The sequence below is a fragment of the Anser brachyrhynchus genome (genome assembly GCF_964034855.1).
Source record: "Anser brachyrhynchus genome assembly, chromosome: 21".
Lineage (NCBI taxonomy): Eukaryota > Metazoa > Chordata > Aves > Anseriformes > Anatidae > Anser > Anser brachyrhynchus.
In genome coordinates, this window is record NC_137714.1 from 3,904,669 (window position 1) to 3,932,668 (window position 28,000).

The 28,000-nt window shown below is 43.4% G+C and overlaps 2 protein-coding genes and 1 long non-coding RNA gene across 5 annotated transcripts in view; 2 read left to right on the forward strand and 1 right to left on the reverse strand.

The window, feature by feature from the left end:
• The window catches only part of LOC308181225, a 41,744-nt gene that overhangs the window by 4,585 nt on the left and 9,159 nt on the right, over positions 1-28,000 (reverse strand). For both annotated transcript variants that reach the window (XR_013941371.1, XR_013941372.1), the window contains exons 3-7: positions 8,339-8,517; positions 5,621-5,727; positions 3,739-3,788; positions 1,321-1,393; positions 51-250 (exon numbers count right to left, since the gene is read on the reverse strand). This is a non-coding gene — a long non-coding RNA (uncharacterized lncRNA). The remainder of the gene's footprint in view (positions 1-50; positions 251-1,320; positions 1,394-3,738; positions 3,789-5,620; positions 5,728-8,338; positions 8,518-28,000) is intronic.
• On the forward strand, positions 3,746-9,798 carry LOC308181216 (chymotrypsin-like elastase family member 2A). Of its 2 annotated transcripts, XM_080564126.1 has the most exons (8): positions 3,746-4,402; positions 4,973-5,061; positions 5,639-5,736; positions 6,766-6,894; positions 7,682-7,818; positions 8,442-8,587; positions 8,721-8,873; positions 9,528-9,798. In XM_080564126.1, exons 1-8 carry the CDS (start codon positions 4,360-4,362, stop codon positions 9,543-9,545), a joined length of 813 nt encoding a protein of 270 aa, XP_080420252.1. In that variant the 5' UTR covers positions 3,746-4,359; the 3' UTR covers positions 9,546-9,798. The 2 variants fall into 2 exon arrangements, with proteins under 2 accessions (XP_080420252.1, XP_080420251.1); XM_080564125.1 differs by lacking the exon at positions 9,528-9,798 and having other exon boundaries at positions 8,721-9,515.
• LOC308181176 (atrial natriuretic peptide receptor 1-like) lies at positions 11,956-16,695 on the forward strand (the record flags this gene model as incomplete). The annotated part of the gene is made up of 5 exons (XM_080564014.1): positions 11,956-14,182; positions 14,420-14,594; positions 15,031-15,129; positions 15,930-16,021; positions 16,546-16,695. Exons 1-5 carry the CDS (start codon positions 14,123-14,125, stop codon positions 16,693-16,695), a joined length of 576 nt encoding a protein of 191 aa, XP_080420140.1. The 5' UTR covers positions 11,956-14,122.

Consider the following 28,000-nt stretch of genomic DNA (forward strand, 5'->3'; position numbering starts at 1 on the left):
AAGTATATATTTAACAGGTATATTAGCTATTATGCTTTAACAGAACATACCAGAAGTTCCTGGGCTCTCTCCCCGAAGTGTCAGAACTGCTGAGTTTCTGTGAAATAGCTGGCATGAAGATATGAGCTTCTAGGGAGCTGTTTCAAAGCCATATGGTATCAGCTGGAGGCTGAGGTTTTCGATGTACTGCTGCCAACCGTATGATGTCCACTGAGTCCAAGAAAGATACTTGAACCTATTTAGACTAGACCTGCAAAAGATGGATAAGCAGTTGTTACATAAAGCAGGAATGGAACAACCACAACAAAAAAGGTTTGAGGGGGTTTTTCATCAAAATTATCGTCATTATTAACCTCCCTACCACGTAATAAAATAACTGTTTTAGAATACCTTTAAAAAGACAAAATGGAACAGAGACAAAATAGGGTTTCTCTGTCTATAATATGTAAGATAGCAGGTTACTTAAGAAATGATTGCAGAAATGCTTAAAATACTAAACACAACTCCATGTTTAAGACCATACGCACAAAACAGGAAAATTGAGATAGCAACTGAACGTCCAAAATTTATACTTTCTAATTAGTATTCAGTAAAAAGAGTGGAAACATAGGATACAGAAAGCCATATGGAAGTTAAAACTGGAAAGCACAGTACATTGTTTCACGTGTAAATTCCTGTGGTTTTTTTTTTTTTTTTTTATTTTTTAGAATCTCATTTCTATGCTTGTCAGTCCCGATTTTTATTTTTGTCACATAATAAATACAAGATGCCAGAACAGAGTTTGGTTGATTCCATTGAAATTCAGAATGCAGCTTTCTCAAGCACTATTGTTTGGGTAGGATAATACATTCCTGAGAGGCAGACAAAACAGCAAAGCATTATATATTTGTCTTCTACATATGTGCTCCAGGCACCTTTCATCCAAGTCAGTACCTACTGCTGAATGGAAGTTACGAAAATCATGGATTTTGCTGCTTGTTAATATTAATATTAAATAATAGGTTCATTTCAGCTTTATGGAAACCTTTAGTTTTAGCATTACAACTCAGTAAGTGTTTCTTTTGTGGCAGCTCCTCTAAATGCCTACTCTTGCCTAGTTTGTCCTTTTGGTGAAAATAGGTGTTTTACCCTCTTTTCATTGACAAATTCACATGGCGTTCAACTGCAGGTCAGCGTGCTGATTGGGGATATGAAAATGCTCATTTGCGATGCTATGGAATCCCTGTCCTCTTCCAGGGAAGTGCTACTTTCTATCAATCTATCTATTTCTATAAATCTATCAATTAAAGGCAAATAGGAAAGAAATGAAGTCTGTCTTACCATGCACCGGTGTTTCTCTGTCGTCATGGACTGATGGTTCTTTGTATTCCTCGTAATACCTTCCTGGTGTGCCCTAGAGTGCACTAGAGACCCCTGAGAGGCCTCCAGGTGGCAGCAGATCACAGTAAGGGTCTCTAGGAGGCCTCGGGGGTGCAATAGAAGGCTTCTAGGGCACCCGAGAATGCAATGGAGGGCCCAGGGAGGGGGCTGTACACAGAACACTCTAGGGAGACCTAGAGGCCTCCCAGTGCTCGCTAAAGGGCTCCCAGGGCCCTCCAGTGCATTCTCAGCTGCACTAGGAGCCTCTCACTGCACCCTAAGAGGCATCCCAGGGACACTTACTGTAATCTACTGCCCCCTGGAGGTCTCACAGGGCTCTCTAGCATGCTCTAGGGCACGCTCAAGTCCTCTCAGGGCCCCACAGTGAGCTCTAGTGCCAACTAGATGCCTTGCAAGGCTCTCCAGTGTCCACTAGGGTGCCGTATTGGCTTTCCAGCGCTCACTAAACATTCGTGAATCTCCAGTCCACCCTAAAGCCTGTGCCTGTCTACCAGGGCCTCCCAGTATGCTCTAGCTATCCCTGAAAACCTCACAGTGGTCCCTAGTGTCCTTTAGGATGCTCCAGAGGCTTCCTAGTGCAGCCTTGGGGCGTCTCACGGCCCTGCAGTACACTCTAGTGTCCCCTGGAGGCTTCCCAGGGCCTTCCAGTATCTTACCTCACTTTCCAAAAGCCTCCCAGTTTGCTCTAGGATGCCATATAGGAACCTCAGCCCCCCCTGAGGGGCTCACTACAGGCTTCCCAGTGGTCCCTAGAGGCTTCAAGGGACTCCTAGTACAATCTAGAACCCTCTGGATCACCCCCAGGTTTCTGCCATTGTGCCCTAAGGCCTCTGGAGGCCTTGTAGGTCTCTCCAGTGTGCTCTAACACCCCCTGGAGACGCAGGGCTCTCCAGTGAGCTCTAGCACCCCCTAAAAGACTCCCAGTGCAGACTACAGGCCTCCCATGGCCCTTCAGCCTGCTCTAGAGCCTTTGCAGGTCTACAACAGCCCCCCAGTGTACTCAAACTCCCCCTGAAATCCTCCCAGTGCCCGTGGGTGTGCATTGAGCTCCCCTGGAGATCCTGAAGGGCTCTCCAGTGCACTCTAGAGAGCACTAGAGGCTTTATAATGCACCCTAGAGGTTCGCAGGGCCTACCTGTTTTTGTCTAGTGCTCCCCGGAAAGCTGTAGGCTCCCCCACTCCCTCCACCCCCCCTTGAGTGCTCTAGAGCCCCCTGGAGCACTTGTGGGGCTCTACAGTGTGTCAATGTGCTCTGGAGTTTCATAGGAGATTCCAAGGGCACTCTAGAGGCATCCCAGGCCCCCCAGTGCACTCTATGGCACCCTAGAGGTCTCCTACTGCACCCTAGAGGCTACCCAGTGCTCCCTAGTATACTCTACAGCATGCTAGAGGTCACCTAGGGACACCCAATGTGTTTAGAGCCAGCTAAGGGCCTGGCAGGGCTCTCCGCTGTCCTCTAGGGTTCCATGAATGCCTCCCAGTTCACACTAGAGGCCTCCAGTGGCCCTCCAGTCTGCCCTAGAACTTCTGCATATCTATCAGGACTCCTCAGGACACTCCCTCTGAAAGCCTCCCAGTTACCCCCAGTGTCCTCTAGGATGCCTTAGCAGCCCCCCAGTGCAGCCTTGAGGCCTCCTGTGGCCCTCCAGTACTCTAGAACCTTTAGGAGGCCTTGCAAGGCTTTGTAGCATACTCTAGCACCCCTTGAATGCCTCTTTAGCGCTCTCTAGGGTAATCTACAGCCATCCCACTGTGCCCCCTGATATGTTCTAGTGGCCCCTAGAGGCCTCCCAAGCCTCCCAGTGCACTCTAGTGGACCCTGGACACCTTCCGAGGCCTCTCAGTGAACTCTACCACTTCCCAAAGGCCTCCCAGGCCCCACATGTAGTTCTAGGATGCCCATGAGGAATTCCACGGCTCCCAATTGCACTCTAGTGAGCACTAGAGGCTTCCAAGCGCACGCTAGAATCTCCAAGGGCCTCCCAGTGTAGTAGTATAGTATTTCCTGGAAGGTGCCCAGGGCACCCCAGTGCATTCTAATGCCCTTTAGAGACCTTGCAGTGCTCTCACATCCCCTAGAAACCTTCCAGAGCTCTCTAGAGGCCTCCCAGGGCCTCCCAGTAAAATTTTTGGTGCCCTAGGTATCTCCAAGTACACTCTAGAAACCTCCCAGTGCTCACCAGCGCACCCTAGAGAGACCTAGAGGCCTCCCAGTGCACACCAGAGGAGTTCCAGGGCCCCTGGAAGACCTTTCAGGGCTCTCCAGTGTGCTCTAGCACCCATTAGAACCTTTCCAGGGCACTCTAGAGACCTCCTGTGGTTCCCAGTGCCCTCTAGTATCCCCTCCAAAGTGCTTACAGTTTGTTTCATTTAAGAAGTATGACATGCTAAAACACACGCAACTTGGTCTAGAAAAGAAAACACAGGTTTTCCAGTTAGTACAAAGTGGTAGTTGCTATTCAGTCACAAAATAATTCAGAATAAAATAAAATTTCAAGTCAACATATAATCTTACAATAATTAAGCCCGGAAGGGGCCTCAGGAAATCATTCAATACAACCCCGCTGACGTGTCTGAATATATCACTGCCTGAAATGTCAGATAGTGTTATTGCATCAAGAGTTAGAATAACTCATTTAACGTTTTCCTTCTAGAAACACCTTTGCAATGAAATTTCAAAGCAATGGGAAAGCAAACAGCTGCTACAGATTATATGCAACTTAGGTGAAGTCTTTTTTTAACCAAAGTTGTATGTTTAGCCTGGATTCAAGGTCCATCTAAACACAGTTCCTGTTTTTTCTTTTTCTTTTGTTTGATTTTTTCTTAAGCATTTGTGCATATAAAAAATTATCCCACAGTTACACAAGTTTTCCATTGGCATCAGAATAACACTGCATTTTAAGTAATATGCTAGAGATAAATGGTAACATATAAAATAGCTTGCAAAGCAGAGCCTGCAGCATAAAGCCAACTTGCATCATGCTTGGAATTCTCTTTGCCGTGTTGACTCTGGCAGCTGCAGGTCTGTACTCAATTTCAGTATTAGTTCTAAAGGAATAATGAATTACAATCTAATAGCAACTTTCCTTTTCTTGGGGAAGGGGGGGGGATTAGACATTCTGCAACAAAGCAGAATGAAATACAGCATAGGTGGTTAATTAAAAGGTTTTCTGAAAACAGCAACTAGGTGCTATGCTATTCTATTCATATTACATGAGCTCAATTAGCATTACTGCTCTCATCCGATAGCAAAATAAAAGCTAAATTACATAGCTTGAATACACTGAAATAGAGTTAATCCACATCAAATTGTTTTGCATTTGTTAGGAGCTGCATCTCAATTGACTCTTGAGAATTTGGTTAAGCCAACATGATTTGGTTACTGTCAGAAAACAGACAGACTTTATGTAACATTGGTCAGTCTTGACTGATGGTTATATCTTGATCAGTATCACAACAAGTTATAGCCTATATTTGTGCCATGCAATGTTCTGTATGAACACAGTTATTAAAAACAAAACCGACCTCCCTTAGAAATTTTATTTAAAGTTCCTACTTACAAATCACACATCTTACTTTGTATGTCTTCTAGCCCTTGGCTGTGGGGTTCCTGCCTTCCCACCTGCTGTGACTAGAGTTGTTGGAGGGGAAAATGCAATACCGTACAGCTGGCCCTGGCAGGTTAGTCATTTTGTGCTTCCCTGGAACAATTAGAGCTGTGATGCCCTCACAAAACATGGCTGAACAAAGCCAGGTCTTATGTTTCATTTGATCATTGCATCTTATCTGTCATGTCTTAGGTTTTGAATATTACCTTCTGATCAATCTCAAAATTTCCAGTCTATTTAAGAAAGCTCTGAACGTGCCACCTCTTGTTGATTAGAAAGGCTCTCATGTTCTTGCGTTAGACTAGGGCACTATGCCATATTTAAGCAAGAACACTGTGAAATTCAGTGGAAAGTGCAATACCTACTGGAGCACAGTTGTACATGGTTAACAAATAGCTTTTTGAAGCAAATGAAATGCTCTATTTGGACCACACTTAGTGAGGACTTTTGGGAAAAAACAACATTATAAAAATCAAATTTTTGGATGATAGGGAAGGAGGGAAACCTGAGGACAGGAATTAGAAACTCTTCTTGTTTAAAAACTCCCACCGTTTTCAACTGGCAAATTGTGTTATGCGTGCAGGAAGAAAGTGCAACGATGAAAAATGAGCAAGCAAAAACCCAAAACTTACTTGATATGTTGATTCTAGGCCTCCCTTCAATATCAATCAAGTGGCAAATGGTATCATACTTGCGGAGGAACCCTCATTGCAACCAACTGGGTAATGACAGCTGCACACTGCATCAGGTAAATCATTGTGTTAGTCTGTACTCAGAAAACAGTGCACGACCAGAGATAGATGAAGCAAAATAGTATTAATGCCAGTTCTTCCTTTCCCAATAACGAACTTCAAGTTTCATATCTTTTATTATAACTAATAGGTCACAAGAAGGAGCACATTTTTTAATTTCCTTAAAATAAAAGTAGAGGGGGAAAAAGAAATCTCATACTATTAACTTAATTATATATCCTTAATTTCCTGTAGATACCTAAAGAATCATTACATTTTCAAGTTGCTATTAAAATTCAACTACGTTGCCTACTTCTACTATATACATGGCAGTGAGAGCCACAGAGAACTCAATCCACTCCCTGAAAAAGTAACCACAAATGGTTTGAATTTCCCAGTTGTTTTCAGAATACTCTTCATACTATGGGAGAGTATAACAAACAAATCATCAGGTACAAATATGCCCCTTCGTCATCAAAGTTGTTTCCACGGAGCCAACCCCATTGTGGTTTGGTAGTATATGTCCTTGAATATGTGTATACATTACATGTTGGTTATTGCACCACTAGGTTGTATAAAACATCATCATATGAAATAAGAAGGATTGGCTGCATGTTATTATTATTAATTTTGTATATTATGTGTGTCCTGCAGCTGTTTACCAGTGAAGATTCTTATGAGCAAATACTATCATGTTGTCAAAAAGGCAGTCCAAATTGTTTATTTCATTGGAGAATACCACCTGTATCCTGTGAAAATTTGAAGCATCTTCATTTGATAATGAATCCTAAAGCAGGAGTCAACAGGATGGCTTGGAGATTAAATGAGTATTAAGCCCATCATACAATGTCTTGTCCTTAGTAAATAAGTCAGACATTGGCTCAGCTCCAGCCAAATCACGTGTGTGATGTGAAACTACAGTCTTAAGATAACCAGTCTTAACAGTCTTACTGATAATAACCTTGCTGGTATCTCAGGTGGCTAAGATGCAGATGACTAAGCAGCGAGCTGGTAACTGCGTAACTGTTAGTCCTTTTCTTGTCCAGTTCTACCAGGCAATATCGGGTACTTCTTGGAAAATATAACTTAGCAGAAGAGGAAAGAGGATCTGTGACAGCTTTTCCAGAAAAATTCGTTGTCCATGAGAAATGGAATTCATACAACGTTGCAAACGGGTAAGTTGGTGGAAAGTATTTTTTCACATACTAGATGCAAGACAAAAATCAAATTGACTGAATCCCACCTACCCTGAGCTGTAGCAGCTAAATGGATGTTTAGAGTCTCCTGTTACAGCTTACAATGGTATTTCTAAAGCTTTGCTCGTAGATGAGAGCCGAGACTCCAGTATGTACCTTTCCCCCTCAAGAGAAGAGAAGGAACTGGCAGTATTAATTGATTATTGACTAATTGTGTTTTCGGCTGCCATTGTGCATGTTTATGTTTATCTGAGATAACTGTTGTTCTATGCAATAATTTCTTTCATACTGTGGAAGGGAATGAATTGATCAATCAATTTAAACAACACTTTGAAGCTCTCATATGAATAGCATAAACAGAGAATTATTGATAAATAGTATTAATATCTTTGTTGCTGAAGGACTCCTATGCATTCCTGCAGGATGAGTGCATTAGCAAAGAAATTGCCTCGCTTTCTGGGTGCTTGGAGTTAGTCCTCACACATGCACCTGTTTTTGGTGAAGAAAACCTATAAAAGCCCCAGAAAGCTGCCAGCAGCAAAGTGGACAGTTCTGTAGGGAATGGTCTTCCAGTGTATGGATTTCCCCACCGCTTTAAGGGTGGAGGAATCTTTACTGTTCATGCAGTGGCCTTGCTCCCTTGCATCTCTTTTAAATAGGTGAAATGTTGAACAACAGCAGCTATTTGTGCTGCTATGTCTTAACTATTTGCAATCCTCTTCACCCCTTGCCTTCCCCATTCTCATATACGTGCATGTGACCACAGGTATGACATTGCTTTGATCAAACTCACTGAACACGTCAGCCTGAGTGATCAAATTGAGCTGGCCTGCCTCCCTGCTGCACAAAGCATCCTGTCATCCAACACTGCCTGCTATGTGACAGGATGGGGAAGACTGCAGAGTAAGTACCTGGAGATTTGCAAAACTGAAACAAAATCTTTTAGTACTGTCATCTCTTTTGGAGTTGACTGGAAAAAGGTGGGTTGGTGGTGCTCAAGATCCCCTTCACCCCAAGTTGATCAGGCCACTTCACGCACACTATGATTTTTCCCTGCATTTATTTTGCTTGTAATTGAGCTAGTAATGCACTAGAGGGCCCTATACTCAGCTTTCAGAAACTATTCGAATAAACATTAATAGCGTGAATTTGCTAGTCCTAATATACCTTTCTGAATAACTGAAAAGACAAATAAGGGAACAGAAATAAAGAAAAATCTCTTCAGCAGAAGTGCTAGCTCAACTCAAGAGGCAATTCCTAGAGAGATAAGTAAATTGTAAACTTCCAAACAAAGAACAGCCCTTTATTTCTCTAACAAATAGATATTTTTAAGTCATTAGTAAATTACAGCCTTTTTTTTTTTTTTTTTTTGGTGAAAGAATGTATATAAGGAATGGATTATACAGCTCATGGAGTTTCTTACCTGGAGGAATAGTGTCCATATCCTGAGAGAAAATTAACAATGCACTTTTGGTCTTCCTTCAGTGCCGTGGTATCGTGACTCCTTTTTTTCTATCCCATCACAGCAAATGGAGCTCTTCCAGATGAACTGCAGCAAGGTCTTTTGCTGGTGGTGGATTATGCAACTTGTTCCAGGCCTAACTGGTGGGGAAGCACAGTGAAAACCAACATGGTTTGCGCTGGTGGGGATGGAATCACCTCCAGCTGTAATGTGAGTCCAGAGAACATCATTCTTAGGGGCTGGTTTCAGACACAAACAGGCCTGATGGGAAGGAAAGCTTAAAACACAAGGAAGAACTATTCACACAATGACCACAGTTAACTATTATCCCCCTTCCTCTCAGGGGGACTCTGGTGGCCCACTGAACTGTCAAGGTGCTGATGGCAGATGGGAAGTACACGGTATTGTCAGCTTTGGCTCTGCTTTGGGCTGCAACTATTATCGGAAACCTTCTGTCTTCACTCGGGTCTCTGCTTACAACAGCTGGATCCAGCAGGTAAGGCTCTATGCATTTATACTGAGCAATACAGACTCTTAGCTATTTCTAAGGTCATTATTGGAGGACCCAGGGGAGAAAAAGATGTTTTAAAGGTGTGTCTTCTAGAGAAAAAGCACCTGAAAAATTATTCAAGTTATCTCTGATTGACATTTCTGCCACCTACTCAGGGAACTGTTTCACTTTTAATTTAAACGATACTTTACATACAAGTAACCTGTCTCTGTGGACAAGCCCTTACCAGCACAAAAGCAATTCCCTGAGCAAAAATACATAATCCTCTTTGAAATTAGTTATCCAAATTATATTCTACTTTTAAATAAGTCTCTATGTTTAGGAATTCATTTTCCCTTTAGACTACAGATGTATTTATCGTTAGAAAAAGATTTATTGTGACTTCAGAAGCGATTACTTAAATTTGTATTTATCAATAACACTGATTGGAACAATTGCATCCTAGAAGGCAGCACATGCTGCTCAAGTCTGGAGCAACAATTTTTTTCTTAAGATAATATAGACCTTAATTTGAAGAGTGGATGAGGATCAAAAATCTTGTTTCAGTTATTTAAATGCTGCATCCTAGAAGCAACATACACTATTCACAAATTCATATCTCTTGTGATCTGATTTTCACCTCATTTTACATTTTTGTAGGTTATAGAAAGCAACTAATCCAGAGAACTGGATGACAGATCAGATCGGTGCCAAGAAGGAGAGCAGTTTGAATAAAGACATAATCATGACACCTTTGATCACAAATAGCTGGGAAATTATTCTTTTAACTCTGCAATAAACACTATTTTTGCAACATGAAAGAAAAACACGTGTCCCTGGCAATTCTTCTTGTGTATTGTCAAGACCAGAGCCTGTATTTAGCGATAATGCTGGAGACCTTTTAAAGCTTTTTCCCTGCCTTGGGCTGGAGCTTGATGCTCACCTGGGGGAAGATGCCAGCCTGCTGTGAAGAAGATGGGCACCAGGAAGAGTAGAAAGCCATGGGATGAACTCTAGGGGTAGAGCCGTGAGAAAGCAAGGAACTAGCAGGGCAGGAGGAGGCAGGCAGGCAGGAGACAGGACCCTCAAGCCTGCGAGCAGGACTCACCAGGACAAGCAGTGCAATGCCCAGCAGGAAGGCAACGCGGGCGCAAGCAGGTCAATGCAGGTGAGTGTGGGAGTGCTGCAAAGTGCCTGCTTTTAGAGAGGTTTTTAACACCCTGGGATCTTGGGGTTTAGCAACAGGAATGTTAAAATGCAGCAGCAAGTGCTGGCAGCTGCCCCGGCAGCATCGCTGCAGACCCCTCTCCCTTGTGCCCACATTGCTCTTTCTCAGTTAATTCAGATGCCAGGTGAAGACTTCTGAATTGTTGCTGTCAGCCAACACTCAGTTGGACGCAAGTGGGTTTTATTTTTATTTTTTCAAAGTGCAAGCAGAATCACAACATTTTAACTTGGCACAAAATTAAAGCCCCTCTTTATCTTTCTCTGACCGCAATAAAAGTTAGGTAGTGCAAAATCGAGGCAGATTTTGTTGTTTTTCTTCTGTCTCCTGGCACATTTTTAGGCAGATTCAAAAGTATAAATCAATTATATCAATTTTATCGATTATAAAAGGAGGGTGAGTGATTCAAAGGTTAGCAGTGGAAAGAATAAGGAAAAGATTGGAAGTTGATTCTGAGACTAGAAATGCGTCTGGGTTCAGAGACAAGCTCTTCCAGGCTCGCGGTTACTTTCAATCAGACATTTTGTTTTTCGTACCTTTGGATTAAACACTTTTGTGTTTTATTCAAGACAAATTGTATTAAATTGTATTGAATATAAATAAGAGAAAACATGGAGGGCTCCCCCCCTCCAGTCACCACTACTATGCAGAGAAATAGAAAAAGGAAAAAAAAAAAAGGATTGATCAGAAACCCAGTTTCTTGGTTTGTTCTCTTCAGTGAGAAAAAAAGGTTGTATGGGTACTCAGGAGTCACCAGCTTCATCATAACATCAGTTGTTCTCATGATTATGATTAACGAAAAATTATAAATGATTAATAGTTCTGAAAATCAAAACTGTTAGAGGTTACTTAGCTGTGCAGAGGATGGATATCAGGTGCAGAATGAAAGAGAAGAAGAAAAGGTAATCATGAAGCACAAATAGTGATAATTGGGTATGTGTATGCATCTGTAAAAACTGAAACAAAACTGAAATTTGATTAATTTTTCTTTTGAAATATTTAGACAACATAGTGGAAACATCTAAGCTTATTTTAAAATATCAGCACAAACTAATCTTCTGGAAATTCCTATTAAGAACAAATTCTAAAAGTTTTGGTATCTCCTTTGATTAAAAAATGTCAACTATTACAGTTGATAATCATTGAAAACATGAGCCCATTTTTTATGGTCTTTAAGGTCTGCATAGAAGTTACACAGGGAATAAAACCTGCAGCAAATTATTTCATCAGTCTTAATACCTGAAGTAAAACTGATTTAATTCCTGTGTTTTTGCAGCTCTGAGACTGTCATGAGAACTGTCTCTTTACCACACCTTTTCTTTTAAAACAAAATGTCAGAGGGAAAAATAGAACAAAAGATGTCTTTCTATAACGTGCAGCTAACTCCCTGGTACTTCGGTACGTTGTTTCAGAACACATGCACATTATTAAATATCACCACCTGCTCCAGCTATATTTTCAGGAGCTTCAAGAAACACCTCAGTGATCAGACATCACCACCACCCCCATCCCACCCCATTTTCTTTTTTTTTTTTCCTTTTTTTTTTTTTTTAGATGTTCTCACTCCTCCAATGCTGGTGGTAGAAAAACAGTTCAAAGGATTTTGACAGCATGCACCATCTCCCTCTGCAGCCTTCTCGGAGCCATTTCTTTTGATTTGAGCAACAACTTGGAAATATGGAAAGACACAGGAAAGGCCATTCAGGAACTTGCCTCCTGTGAAAACCTTTGGGCTGTTCGCCTCATCTCTCTCCTGCAGGAAGAAAGGCACAGTTGGCTGGTCCCAGCAGCAGCTGAAAGGAACACCCCATTTCGTGCTGATCAACTACTGGAGAATTTAAACTCCCTCTGTAAGGCAAGCGAAGCAGAACTGTACTGTGAGAATTGTCAATGCAGGAAGGAGAAAATCTCCATCTGTAGGTTTTACATCACTGACATGAGACAAAAAATCAATAGCACAGGTGATACTGAAGCTACCCAGGTGCTATCCAGAGTGATCTCTGAACTGCTGGAGCTTTTTAGTAGTCCCCATGAAAACCTCAAAGCTATGAGATACAATCCTGACTGGGCAGACATAGTAGCTTTTAAACTCATCCTTCTAATAAGAGAAGCCCTGCTTAAAGCTCACTTAATACCAATATCTACAGGTTTTCAAACCACATTGCATCAACTTTCCACCGTTCTGAACTATGCTATCTTCTCATCAGAGAACGTACATAAGTGCTGGATGGATAACGTCAATCTCTCATTTCATTTCACCCACTACGAAGGGATCTCTTTTTCCATCCCATTCCTGCGCTCAGATGAATTTGTCTCCACTGAAGCCTTGTTAAATGGACTTCGTTATGTGCAGAGCTGCCTGCTGCAAAAGGGACAGGAAAAGCTCGTCAAGAAATCTAAAGAAATCCTGTTCACAATGAGCCTTAAGATCAGTCTGCTAGTGATAGCCTGCCTCGTTTACCCCATAATCCTTATATCCTTCAAGCAAATGATGGAATGGATACACAATTATGCCAGAAACCTCAAGGAAAAGACACAGGAGTTGAAACGGGAGAGGCAGCTAGCTGAGGACCTCTTGCACCAGATGTTGCCAAAATCTGTGGCCAAGCAGTTAAGGAAAAGGCAAAAAGTTGAGGCAGAAAACTATGATCAGGTAAATCCAGAGTCTGTACGTTAGCAAATGGAAAGGATGCAATTGCCTAGGGTAGAAAAATATTTGTTAAAAAGAGTATTCACCTTGCCTCCGTTTTGAGGAACCTGCTTTTGCACCTACAGTTGAATGTGAATGTAAATCCTAATATTCACTACGGGGTTTTGAAAGAGCTGTGCAATGTGCCATAAAGTACCTAGCTACTTAGGCTGATGGGGCAGGAAGAAGAGCTGAAACTTCCACAAGTATAGTTTTCGATGTCAAAGGCCTATACTTGTAAGTTGTCTCACTTGGGTTTAAGAGACTACCCATGAGAGCCAGCCAGCATCATGAGACCACGTGTACACAGCATGCCATGCCTGCAGTCACCAATGCTCAACATAGCCCTCAGCCAAAATCCTGATGCTACAGTAATTGCAATTCTCTTTGCTCTTTTCCACCTGGACACACTGCTACTTTCAGCTCTGAAATACAACAATAACTGTTTGCATTTAATTGGTAGGTGTTGTTACCAAAACAGTGACATGCAGTTGCACAGTTAATTATAATTCACAATAGTTATGACATTGAAAGTAGCTAAGCCAATGCAGGGAGTGAAAAGGTTGCTTTTCTAAATTAATTGGTATTACCAGTGTCAAATAAAAGAACAATTTTAACTTAAACACTGACACAGTTCAGGCAGCACAAAGAAGAAACACTTAATTTTTTGCTAGCTATTGCACATTTCCCTTCCTCAATTCAGTTATGGTTTCTGTTGTACTTTGTTTTATAAATTTGATTTAAAAAAAATAATAAGTTTCTCTGTAAATTATTTGATCATAACAAAGATGAACATCATTTGAAGAGAAACAAAATCCAGTCAATATTTCCTGATTCAACAAGAAATCAAGTAGCAATTGAGTTTTAATTTCTTGGTCTGCTCAGATACCCAGTCTTGATCAGCGCAGTTCAAATTGCTTTAAAAGAAAAATCAGGCTCTACTTCCATATGAAGCCTGTTTTTGACCTGCTTACAAGCTGCAAAGCATTTGACTTTCAGTCTTCCATCTCATGCAAGGTATTCAAAGAAGTGCAGATGATAAACTTAGGAAATAAACATATTTTATCCAGCAAAGTAATAGAAACAATTCAGAGCAGAGCTTGCTAATTTAGGTTTGTATCTATTCAGTTTTGCAAAATTGGTTCTATATGCAGCCTGTGCTTTAGCCTCTTCTGCTCAGAATTTCACAAATCCCCATACTCACCAGAGACGCTATCTCTACTGCCTGGAGATGTTAACTTCACGCCTTCCTTCTCCCTGTGACAGGTGACTATTTTTTTCTCAGACATTGTGGGGTTCACAAGCATTGCTGCCTCCTGCACCCCCTTGCAAGTCGTTGAGATGCTCAACAATCTCTACGTCTGCTTTGACAGCAGGATTGAGTCTTACGATGTTTACAAGGTGAGTACAAACTTGCAGGCAAGGAATCTAGAACTAGCTGAGATCCTACTTACTGTGTTCCCTGGTGAATGTCAAATACAGCTGGCCAGAAGCCATGAAATCCAAGATCCCCCATTACCCAGGGCCTACATCACAGCTTAGCAAGGGGTGGACAGCCGAGATGCATTTTATTCTGATTTCATTTTGAAAGAAAAGCTTAGTGCCCGCCACTCGGTGACAGATGTCCCTTTCCTGCAGGTGGAAACCATTGGTGATGCCTACATGGTGGTGAGTGGCCTGCCGGAGAGGAATGGCACTAAACACGCTGATGAGATTGCCAAAATGTCTCTGGATCTGGTGGCAGCAGTTCGTCAAGTCGTGATCCCTCATATGCCAACTGGCAGGCTGCAGCTGCGGGCTGGGATACACACAGGTATGTGAGCTGAGATAGAGGCCTGGAAGAGAACAGGATGGTGCCTAATCGCGTGAGAAGAACACTTCTACATTTCTGTACTAGCCACTGACTCCCTACAGGACCCCAAGATGAGTATTTCTCCAGGTTCCAGCAGTAACAGTTGGGCAAAATGATTTTTGCTTACATCAGTGTGGAAAGGGCTGTGACACAGTTCAGTACCTGCAAAGCACGCCTTCCCCTGACATCAACACCAATAATCAACAGCTAATCAGATGATTCCTTCTCTCCTTTAGTAAATACTGTGCAGCTGGGTGCTAGATGCAGTGAGTGTTCCCAATTCCTGTTGCTCTTTGAGGATCCAGAATTTGTCTAGCAAAGGTGTCTACATTCGGCATCTCCCTGCACTTCTTCCACTTGTTTCTTATTAGGTTCTCTATGCCTTGTGTTTTCTCAGGACCCTGTGTAGCTGGAGTTGTGGGGTACAAAATGCCTCGCTATTGCCTGTTTGGGGACACAGTAAACACAGCCTCCCGCATGGAGTCCACCAGCTTGCGTAAGTGACTTGGGCACACTCACATGTTCCTCGCGTGCCAGCCAGGCTCCCACCTGTACTCTGTGCCTCTTAGGCACTGCAGTGAAAGGAAACTCCCTGACATCCCCTCATGCTGGGCATGGCCAAGTGTGAAATAAGGTTCATACAGGAGAGCATTCTCTGGGGAATATGCCAGGCTAGAGAACTAATTCCCATAGATCTAAAGAAGCATATGTGTGACCTGTAGCTGCCACTATCCCTGTGCATATACTAATCGAACAAGCAAGAGAAACTCTTGTGCATTCATGTGGCAAATAAAGTTATATCTCTTTTGCTATTTCTTGGAAGTGATTGGGAATAAGAAAAAGAGGGTAAAAAGTGCTGAATAGGACTAGGCAAGCTGCGCTTCATTTTAAGGACTTGAATAACAAAGGCATTAGGTAGAGACACTGTGGCTACACAGAAGGGGACAGCGTATGTTTTTCTTGGCCCAGCTTTTTATGCTACCTTTGCTACCAATGCCACATACGTGTACTGTGCTGTTGTACAGAGATACCCCATGCAGCACTGCATAGTCATGTCAGTGGTTCTGTTAACCTAAACTGCTTCTATGGTTTAACCGACATCTGCATGCAGTGTCACGGAGACAAAACAGTCCTCATCCTCCATTTGGGCATCTTCCCCTTCTTTGTACTTCTTCCTTAACCTTACATTTTCCAAAGAGGAAGTAGAAACGCTGGGCTGGTAAAGCAGGAGGACCAACGTGTGCTCTCCAGGAACAGGGGAATCACTCCCTTCTAATGCTCTGTTCTGAATCCTAGCACAGAAGATCCACATCAGTTCTGCTACATACAACGCCCTTCTCACAGATGATGCGTATGAAATTGAACTGAGAGGAGAAATTGACGTCAAGGTAACTGCTTTTCTGTAACTTTGCAAAAGTAGAGGAGCTTAATGGGATAGGATGGATTTGGCCATTGCTCTTCTCTGTGTTACAAGCTGTTTTTTAGCCACGACACCAAGATTCTCTTGCTAGTTCAGCTGGAAATGGCTATACGTTACTTCTCCTAACCAAAGCAAAAATGTTACTGTGTGCTTTGAAATACAGCTGGTGTGTGTGCCCCTGCACGGAACCACATGAATATGGGTGAAAGCCTTAGGATAAAGTTACAAAGACACATAGATGCAAGGCTGATTTTAAACCCTTAGAAATACTGCCAGTGACCAGCAAGGCCTTTTTCTGCACTGGAAGAACTACCAGAACCCAAACTGCATACAAATGACAATTCTTTTCCTAAGCAGCAGCCTCTCATGATAGCGAGAGAGATGCAATACAATGCAGTACAAATAGGAGTCCCAGGCATAGTGATTCTCTGCTCTGCCTCACATCCCACGAAAATAGCCACTCCCTGCTCTCTCTCCTTATTCTTGTCCCAGGGCAAAGGGAAAATGAAAACCTACTGGCTTCTTGGTAACAAGAACTACAGTGTCCAAAATGACAGCCTGGTGTGTCACTGGAATCCAGCAATTTCCAAGAAAAAGAAGATGGAAAGTAGCCGTGGATCTGTCCAACAAGTAAGGAGGTGAACGTTGAGCAGGGCGAGCCATTCACTAATGGCTGAGATATGTAGAACTTGCGTCTTTGTCCTGTAAGTAGAGGGATCTGCTGTGTGCAAATACAAGCTCTAATATGTGTTCCTCTCCGTTATAGCTTAGTACAGGCACTGTGAGAGCAGTACCGACCGACCAGAGCCCTGTAATGTCCTGGGATGAGCAGAGCCCTGACAGTCACCCTCAAGGGAGTTCCAGACCAGCCTGGACCCCTGAGAATGCCACCCATGGCACAAGCTGGAAGCAGAGGAACAGCTTTCACCAAAGCTCTAACCAGAACCTACAGGGGAATCTTGCTTCCTTGAGCTCTCCTGCCTTGGGGGAAGGTGTCAAAGGTGCCAGGGTAGAACACAGGGCACAGCTTGGAGACAACGGCTGTAAAGCATCAGGAAAAAAAGAGTTTCTCCCAGGCTTTGTAGCTGAGACGTGACAGGGTAAGAAATGACATTTGCTGGGGGACTCGACTGCCCCAGGCAGACAAGTTTGTTTTAAATATTATCTTTTGTTCTTAGCTATAATTCACATTTTTAACTAGTCTGTTTACTTGAGAACCTAAGACACCAGTAGAAATATAGCAAGATGTCTCTGAGCAAGGAAAGCCTTCAAAAGTGCAGGAGCAGAAATGGTAGATACAATATCAGAAAGCAATATGACTCCTTTCATTCCAGTACAGCTACTCTAGATTTGTATTTGTAGGTGACACAGAATCTAACCAAAGTCCAGACATAGTGAGGCCACTTCCAGAACCTGAGCCAGCTTATTTCAAGATGGTCTGTACATCTCTCTTGTAAGCTACAAGAAGTAGAAGAAGAGGGAGTACCTACAGTTACACACGCCTTGCAAGCGGTAGCTTACAATTACTCTTTTTGATCATTGCTTCAGAGAACAAAAGAAGTGAGAACAATATTAAATAACTTCTATTACATCTCTGAGGCATTCTGTCTTTCCAGCTCTTCTTCATTACAGAGGAAGCCAGTCTGGACATCTCAGGGCTGGTCTGGACATAGCACTCACTGAGCTAATAAGAAAGACTATAATCCCTTATCTAGGTTGATGGCCAGTATGCATACTGAAAGACTTGAATCCTTTCATCTGCTTCCTTTCAGCACTCAGCAAGTAGGATCAAATATGGATAAAACGGGGAACTGGGAACAGAGATAAACGTCAAAGTCAGGGAAGGAAAATGCTTCAGGTGCACATACGCCCACACAAGCAATGAAAGGAACCCCACCAGAAGAGAAGGAGAGGGACAGCTGGGTACCGCAGGGCAGCTCAGAGCCACAGGAGCCCCACACTGGCTCCAATTGTTATGAAAATTCTGGGTCAAGATCAGAGGCAAATTATTTGCATGGAAAATTGAGCCTGTTCTGATCTTCATCTCTTCAGAGGCTTCTGTGTGGATTTTTAATTTAGAAAATAGCAGAAAATGGCCCTGTGTTCTTGATGATAGACGGCAATTAGCGTTATTAATGAAACATGCTTTGGTTCAACTCTGAACAATCCCTCTCCAGAGGTGAAGTGGGAAGTGATGAGCTACTTTATATGCATATTGTTGATGCTTTGATATGGTGCCTTGGTTTCCAAAGATTTTGGAAGGTTGGCTGGCTTACCTCTGAGGCTGACTTTTAGTACGATGAAACATTTTCTGGACTGAAAAGCCTGGGTCTGAATCAGTGCTGGACCCAGTACTGACCCTTGAGGAACACTCATCACTGATCTCCACCTGGACACTGAGCCATTGACTGCAACTCTGAGTGTCACCATCCAGCCAATTCCTTCCCCACCAAGTGGTGCATCTGTCAAATCCACGTCTCTCCAACTTAGAGACAAGGATATAACAGGGGACAGTGTCAAATCCCTTGCACAAGTGCAGGTAAATGACATCAGTTGCTCTTCTCCTATTCAGCAATTCTGTAACTCCATCGTAGAAGGCCTCCAGAATTGTATGGCACGATCTGCCCTTAGCGAAGTCATGTTGGCTGTCACCAATCACCTCCTTATTTTCCATGGGCCTTAGCGTAGTTTCCAGGAGGATCTGCTACATCATCTTGCCAGGCACAGAGGTGAGGCTGACTGGCCTGTAGTTCCCTTTGTCTTCCCTTTTACCCTTTTTGAAAATGGGGGTTATGTTTCCCCTCTTCCAGTTAGCCATATGAAGCCAGTTTACCCATAACTTTCCTCCAGTACCACTCAAAGGCTACACCTCATTTTCATAAAGATCAAAAGGATTATTTTAGCCATCCTGCCCCAGTCATCCTGCTGAGTTACATGAGATGCAGAGTCTGAATAAGAAGCTGTTATGGTCCTCCTAGCAGATCTAGAAACAAGAATCTCTGCTTCCCCCTTCAGTCAGCCTGCTGACATCTGAATTTTCACAACACCAGAGCAGGGAGAGGCAATAATCAGCATTTTCCTAGATTGAACGCCAGATGTCATTACAGACCTGCCTGATGTATGCCGCATTCACAGTCCTTAAGGCATCCTTTTGGGGACATTAAGAGGCCAGACTACTCGAGTACCACAAACTTTGTCACAAGGGAAGCTTCTAAAAGCAGTGAAAGGAGAAGAAGGGAATGTCATTGACCTGCCACAGCATTTTCCTCTTGAGATGGAGAAGGTCAGAGAAGCATGAAGGGCAAAACAGGCCTTTAAAGACAAGCATTAAAAGGGAACACGCACTTGAAACTGGAGAGCAGGTAAAAAGGGAGGCAAATGAATATGACGAGATAGAGAAGAGCATATATCCTGGAGTATTTGCTGGCTCCTAGCAAAGCATCAGGTCCTGACTCCCAAGCCTGCTTTGGTGGTGACTGTTCCCTACTTTTACAACTTCCAGAACAGCGAGGATAGTGTCTATTATGGCCCAGACTCAGAAATGGAAGAAAGAAAAATCAAGGCTGACTTCACTAACAGCTTGTTCAGTGACCTCCAGTAAGTTGCTTAACCTTTGGGCTCTGAACTTCTTTTTGGGGTGTTAAGAAGTTTGCTATTGAAGAAATGTGTCAAAGTGAGAGAGGGGTGGGAAACTGGAAACAGAAATGATTCATGTAAATTAATCAGTTTGACAAAATTCTTGCCAGTGACATTTCAAAAATCCTATATGATACTGCTAGAAAAACAGAGCAAAAGCTATCCCAGGCTGTACAATAGTTGGGGTGATTCAGGTGCATTCACCCAGAATGCAGAAGTCCTGTCCCTCAAGTCCCTTCCGTCCTTCCATTAACATGCTGGCATACTCCCACCACCTGGGGGGACACTCAGTAAACGAACCCTGTTGTCACTTTTGTTCTCATCCATTAATGCCCAGCTGCAGCCAGGTGCCAGGGGTTTGGCCTTTAGAGTACTCAATAACTCCAGCCACTTTGTGCTCACCTTATGTGAGACATCAGTATTTTTAGGTCTCAGCTGAATGATGGCAAGCTGGGAAGCTTGGCTAGCTAATAGTCTCACATCCCGTGGAGGCTAAGCCATATACCCAGGGACCCTGGCAAATACCAGGTAACAACCTCCAGGGCTTTTGTTCTTTTTGTTTCATGTGCTTGCTTTCAGTACTGCTCAGGAAGAGCCCCACGGGCAAAGCCAGCCCAGGACCCAGTTGGATCTCCAAGGGTCTTTTGCCTTTTTCCTCTTTACCCTCCAGGACATGCTGCATTGGAGGCTGTGGGGGGTCCATTAGCTGATCAACTGACCTGCAGATACAAGGAACTGCTTAATTAGCAGGTCTAAAGGAACATAGGGGATGGGGGGTCACTCCAAAGAGTGACATAAAAACAACAGCTGCCTGAAAACCTTTTTTCCTTTCCTATCTAGAGAAAGCTATTTAACAACATGGCTGTTTACTCTCCTAATTAGAAACAGCAGCTCAGGCCTGCATTGATCCTTCAACACAAGAGCCTGCAGATTCAAGCTCATGGGAACAGCAAAAGGCAGGAGCATAAAAACCCAGTGATTTTGTGGAGTTTGTGCTCCTTGTCCTCATCTCACAGTGATTTCTAATTCTTCTCTAAGTGTCTTTCATTTGCTGTTCTCAGAGCAGGTCAGTGCTACATACATCAAGTACAGCACAGGCAGGTGTGAACCGACTTTGCTACGGGACCAGAAGCAGGATTATTAACTCCCAGGGCAGTGCTTATGTAGTCAGGCCCCAGAATGAAAGGATGATGATTAGAGCAATCGTCCAAGGCAGACCACAGAGGACACTAAGTCCCTTCACTACACTTGTAAATGTCATATCTGGCTGCAGCTAGCCGAGAAAATTTCTATCTATTGCAAAGTCCTTGAAATACAGAACAACTCCATATTGGACCAGACCCATATGACTTTGTGATATGCCAGCACCTGAGCTTCTGCCTTGCTGGAACATTCCATACAGCTCAGTATGGGCCTGACACTGACAGCAGTTTCCCTAGTGCACTGCTCAGTAATTCTTACTGCCAAATTTAGGCTGACAGAGGCCTTAGCTGTGGACCCTAAAGACTAGGGATTTTGTTTTTAAACTCTCAGGAACATGCACAAGACAGGAGAGAGTCAGACTCTATTTCAGGAAGGTGTTTGTGGCGGTCAGGCTAAAATTAGCCCATCTGTTCCTAAAAAGACCGTGTAGAACGACAAGGATTTGGCAAGAGGCTCTTCAGTGGGGAATGTGACACAGGAAGCGCCTCCATGGCTGTTGGCAGTGATGTCACCTGGCTGCCCGACGGCGCTGGGCCGTGCTGCAACCAGGGGTCTTGGGAAGCTCCGAGAGCGAGCACTGGAACTTGTTCAAGCCACTCTGTATCTGCGGGCGGCTGAGTGCAGAGCAGGGCGCGAGGCAGAGGTGTCGACAGGCCCCGCTGCTTAACGCTCCCAGATAAGGGAATCTGGAGCCGTGACAGAGAACTGTTATTCTTGCACTATTCGTGATGGGCCCTTCAGTGAAATATCGGCCCCTTCTTCCTGTCATGCCCCCCTCCTCTTGCTGCTCCAGGAATTCCTGCTTTCTGAGCTTTCTGCCTTCCACACATGCCTCCCCAACACTTGTGCTGAGCAGCCTCGAGCTGGCAGGATCATCAGGGAACAAGTCAGCGGGCACTGGGCCAAGAATCTCAGCCTGGAAGGACAGGACATTTTGTTGTCTCAATGAAGGTACTTGCTTTGAAGCTAAGTTAAGGGGTACCAAATCAAGCTCTCAGACCTGTACAAGTAGGGATCTGTTTTGAGGTTTAAAGTACAGTAGTATAATGATTAGGGATGTGTAAAAAATAGCTCTGGAAAGTCGTGCGGTGTTACAGTTAGGAGGTATAGAAGTTTTAAATGCAGCCTCTCTCCTCCAGTAGGAGCTTTCTGGTCAGCAGGCAATTACTGAGCATCTGCAAAAGCTCTTATTCTCTCTTGGCTCCATGCTTGCAAAGCTGCAAAGACAACCTAGTTTCAAAACACCTGTGTAAGACAGGGGAGCATCATACACATCATGCAGGGGGAACACAGAAAAAACAGTTACTTAGACCACGGACAAGATCACAGAATAGTGCACATTTCCAATTCACAAAGCAATACTTTAATCACTGGCTAATCCCATGTCCCATAAAATTATAGAATAAAAGACTCAAAAGCAGTGAAGTCTTGGGCGATCAAATCGTCCTCTCGAAACCTGACCCTAGGAAACAAGGAGAAAGAACAACACAGAAAAGTGCTCTAGCAATTCGGAGAACAGATTATTTACAATACCAGCACCAAGGCAACATAAGATCTGTCTGTAAGTCAGGTCTGTTTGGACTTTAATGAAGGCCTCCTGTGCTGTGGGCAATATGAGACTGCCATGGCCCTGCCTGAAGATTTGTCTTCACTCTGACTTCAGTGTTAAGCCCCACGGCTGTTGGAACCTTGGACCAAAACAAGCCCTCAGCTTTGTAACACATGAAGCAAGACCTTAAAGACAGTTTGCCTTACCATTTTTTTAAACTGTCTAATTCTCTTCTGATTTACATCAGTTCAAAAATAGTTGAAACTATTTAGTTTATGAACCAATGCTCATAATGATTTCTTTTTGCAAATACCATTACATTTTCTAGAAAAAGTGTAGCTCACTTTGTTCCCTTACCCTTGTCCCCTACCTTCTTCCCCCTCAGGCCCCAAAACAGCCATACTCCTTATTACACATACCTATCCTCACTGGTAGTTTTGTTGCCTGGAGGGAATTACTGTTTTAGCTGTTGGAAGACTAGGACCAAGATTTTTTAAGCCTCATGGAGTTAAAGGAAGGTTAGATTTGAAGCAGTTAGGCAGTACAAGCCCATATCCCCTTTACTCCTTATTGTCTAAGGGCAGCTAGGATTTATTAGCATGTCAGCTACTGAATTTGCACCCTAGTTCACCTCTACCTCTCATAAACATCTCTGTGCACAAAAATATCATGTGTTAAAGTGTCAAAGATCTCCTGGTCCCATTACACTTGTCAGGTGCATCTGACCTATCTAGGCTAAAGAATGCTGTTGTGTCATATCCCTTCTCTCCTCCATTCATTCTTCCCAGGGCCAATATTTCAGGCCGCCTTGGTCATTTCCTGATCTGCTCTGGCCTGAGATATGATGTCATCGCTTACAATGGTCTTCACACTTCAACACTCAGCAGAAAATGTGCTGTTATCCTCAGGGAGGTGACATGGTAAAACAAATCCTCTTGATCAAACAATGCAGAGGTTATGTGAAGAATCTCCAGTGGGGAGGGAAGCTAAGAACATTTTCTGCCTCTGGTTTGCTGGATTTGTGGCATCTATCAGCTCTGCAAAGAGGAGCTGTACTTATGCTGGTTTTAATTTAACACAGTTAAGGGTTTACAGCATAGACAACTGTTCACAAGTTTCCGTAACGTGGATGTAATTAAATACAAATAAATACAATAAACTGCTATCTCTGTTGTTAGGGATATGACCCCTGTCATTAAGAAGGGCTCTCAGTAGGGCATATTTTTCAAAGGTTTGTTTCAGTGCTCTGCTGAAGACCCTTTGGTGGATTCTCCTGGGTTTCAGAAAGCACTGAAGCACCCTAACCAGGGTGTTAAAGCTCGGATTTATAGGTGTCATCTAGGGCCCTTTTTTAACAGGACATGGAGACAAATCACTAACAGGACAGTGGGTACAGCATCTTCTGTAGCTTTCTAGCACAATCATTGGTCCTTTCTAGTCCAACAATAGAGCTATATCATTTTTAAGGATAAAGAATTTAGCCCCATCAAGGTTGAAAGCCCTTTAAAAGTCTGGACTGAAACACCTATATATAGAGAAAACTGAAGCTGTATCTGTTCAGTTGATCAGCAGGGACCAGCACCATGAAGTCTCAATCTGGTTGACAGTTACACAAGTTTAAGAAGTAACCTTAACTGTCTGATCACTTAGAGAACACAGGACTTAAGTTCTGCCTCCTCAGTTTAGCAACAAAATCTCATCCATACAAGCCCCTTGGAAGTGTGATTGTGACACTACTTTTCTTTACAAGAAGGACTCTTTTGTGAGCTGAAGCTGACACCATGTACGTAGGAGGAAACCCTTGAACTCCAAATAGTCCTGAATAGAATGATTTTACATATTGGCACAGCTGCAAATGTTTTGAGCTTTCTAATAGCATTCAGCTGCATTACACAAGTGTCATTTGAGCTTGTAAATTAATTACATGAAATCCTCTAATCCCTGAATAACTGTCTGATCCATAGCCATTAAACACTAGACTCAATTTTTTTTACATAGAGGGATCATAAGTAACTTGGAGTGAAATCATTACTTTCCTCGGTATCCACAGGCAGACTTAACAGTGGGATTAAAAAAGTTGCTGCCTTCTCCCCATCCCTGTCATTTCAGACAGCGCGTTTCATGTTTCTGTTCACATGAGGAAGCAGCCCAGAGCTAGTCCACACATTTCTCTTTTGTCAAGACAGCAAGGGCTAGGTAGTACATCCCAAAGGAGGGCGTCTGGGTCCAATGACGGTTCAAGGAAGAAGAAAGGTGAAGAGGTAACAAATCTATTCCAACACACATTATTTCCTCTAGCCACCTCAATGTCACAACAAAGACACAGGGAGCAACGTGGCCCTGGGGACTCTGCAGACGAAGTCACAGGGCCTGATACCCCCACCCCCACCCCCACCCCGTGCTGAGGCTTTGTAGCAACTGACTAGTGGGAAAGGCAGGACCATGGGGTGCCTAATGTGACAGGGGAGGTGTGAATGTGGCGCTGACAGTGGAGTTTATCTCAAGCATGAACACAGGCTCCAGCCCTGTAGCCTGAGCACCTTATCACAGCTTTAGAAGTGTTAGTTTTTGAAACGGTGCTCGCCCATCTCACTGCGCTGACAAGCAACAGCTAAAATATCCTGCCCCTCTGGCCTGTGGCCACACCATCCTCCACCACATAAGGATGTAGCTATTTCCAGAGGCTTGGCGAACACTGAGTATTTTCTGGGAAAACAAAGAAGGGTTGTCAAATCAAGAACAGTGGGTGATAAGAATCACCATAGCTACAGTGAGTTACTAATAAAGAGTAGCTTAGCTAAGAGCTGCATGAAGCTGCATTCCTCTCACTGTTGCTCACCCACTCAAAGCAGCAAGGAGCTCTCTTCCCGCTCCACTGCAGACCTCCAGGACAGTCTTCCTAGCACAACTAATTGCTGCCACACTGTGACATGAAGCACTTGCTTTCTAATCTTAGTGAGCAAGCACTGGCACATGCACGTATCCAGTTGTGCCTGAACTGTTGAGAAGCATTGGTGAAGAGGACTGTAAATGTAAGCAGAAGGAAGAATAACGCATGCACGAGTTCTCTGAGAAACAGAAATCTGGACAGTTTCCCTAGTCATTCCTCCCTTTTCTCAAAGAGCAGGGCCAAACCTATCCAGCTGTCTCCTTTTACCTGTCTCCAATCAAGGGAAGTCCACAGGTCTGAAGTGCGTCAAAACTAATAGGGAATTGGGATCCTGCCCCGGGAATGTAAAATTGATGTTATGCACTGTGCCACTCTCTCACAGGCTGAACAACTTCTACAGACTGTTAGTGGAGGAGTGGCTTTATGGAACAGCAACGTTTTTAATTAGTCAAGTTACTCTTGGGTTCATCACCAGTCATTCAGGAAAGGGAGAGGGGAAGTAAACAACCCTGGCAACTTTTAGGACAGGTGCCATTTCATTCCTGTAGCTGCTTAGCCATTTCTAGAAATGGCTTCTCATTCTGCTTGCTCAATAGTGACAAATGGCATGCAGCAATAAATAGCACAATGGGATAGTGTGAACTCTTGTCCCTTTATTTGGTTTCTTGGCTAGCAAACCTTCTAAATCAATGGGCACTGTTGACACTGCCCAGAGATATTTCAGGATGCACAAGGTTGCAAAGAAAAACCTGGCAAATGTTACCCCAGCCAAAATACTTTAGAAGTGTCCTTCTCAATGCCTTCTCTTCTTACAGAAACTTATATTCTGCAAAATCCATGATGAGTCCAGACCAACGCATCTAGTGGTGGATCTAAACTTGGCCACCCACCAAAACACCTGACAGTCTGCTGTCCACACAGACTTTAATACATAATTTATACTCATTCATATATCACACACATACCACGTGCCTTCCCAAGACTGAACCACTCACATTCTTACATAGTTATTAGAGGCTAAAGCTTGTGATAGAGCCACTCATCCTCTTCTGGTACTGTCTGTAGTTTGTTCATGAATCAGAGTGGAGTGGTCATTTTATCCAAACTTCTCACAGTTTCTGATCTGCTGGGGTGGATTTGTTTGCTTGGTTGGTTTGTGTGTGTTTCGTTTGAGTTTTTTAAACCTGAACTTATTCTAACCGAACTTTGAGGCATTCACCAGAAGAGGTCACCACACACCTCAGTAATGACAGAGACAGCCAACCCAAAGTAAAGAGGTTAGGTGGGATCTCACCAGACTGGTCTTCCAGTTTTGCTGGGGAAATCTCCCTCTCAGCTCAAAATAACTGGGGATATGTAATGCTCATGCTGTCCAGGAATGGTTCTCTCTTTCTCCTGCCAGAGCTCATGAACTGGGGATTAATGTAGTAGCCTTTCTTCTTCCAGCTAAACAGCTGTAAGCTTTGCTACACAAAGAATTTTACCAACAGAGATCTCATGTAGCTCCCACTCAAAGTGCAATATTTCCACAGTAAGGAATAATATGTATACCAATTAGATCTCAGTTTAAATACCAGAGGTATGTAACATAAAGAGGAGGAAAGATTCTGGCCAGATTAGCACAAGATCATCCTCAGAATTTCTGAGGAACGATTTAAAGGTCGGGGGGGAGCAAGACTGCCTACCACAGGGCTAGAAAGAGCGGTTTAAAACACAAACATGCACAGCTAAACCATGCTTTCAGCTGCAGTGTGAATACTTACAACTTGCCTGTGTAGACATCCCCACCTTTCCAAAACAACTGTGCAGTAAGATTCTGCTCATCTCACTGCAGATGAAGCTTAGCCTAAAATAACAGTTTGGGGTGAGGACTTATGGAACATGAATACTTCTCTAAGTCTCTGCCTCTCACCACATACCAACCTTGTGCCATTGCTCCAAAAACCTCAGCTTGTTTCCAAGTTGGTTTTGATTTTACCAGTGTCTCCAAAACCTGGAAGGTTTGTTTCAGCTGTTCCTACAATGTTCGCCTAACCTTCACCCCCCTTCTAACTTCTCACATTTGTCTAATACAAAACCGCTCCCTTCTTCCTGTCATCCTGACACGATTAATCTGAGAAACTTCTCCAGTATTACAGCCTATAACAGACTTCTGGGTTTTTCATACTTGGTCTCCAGCTGTTTTCATGCTTCACCAACTTAACACTACTCTACAACTGCTATTTACATCTATAACTGAATCCATTCCTTCTCCACTTTTTCCTTTGAGAACCGAGGATTCCATCTGCTGATTAGTGCTGCACCAACGGGGGGGACTCTGTGTTTAAAGTACATTGGAAAAAGCAGCTGGCTTCTAGATGTCAAAAGAATTTACAGAGAAGTTGTTATAACCATCAGCAACACTAGCACAGAGCAGAATCGGGGATCTTTAGCACCAAGCCACACAGCATGACCACTGAACCTAAGAATGCCCTTATGCATGAAGAAAAGGCTCCTTCGAGAGATGAATCATTGAAAGGGGGCCAGGAACACCCAGCAATGAATCACTGGATGTTGCACTTCTCTCTAATGTCATCCAAGCACCAACACTGGCAGATAATGAGAGAAGTCAGAATTGGATCTTGGCAGCGACAGGCCAGATACAGAAGTCCCATGTGGCTGCTTTGTTT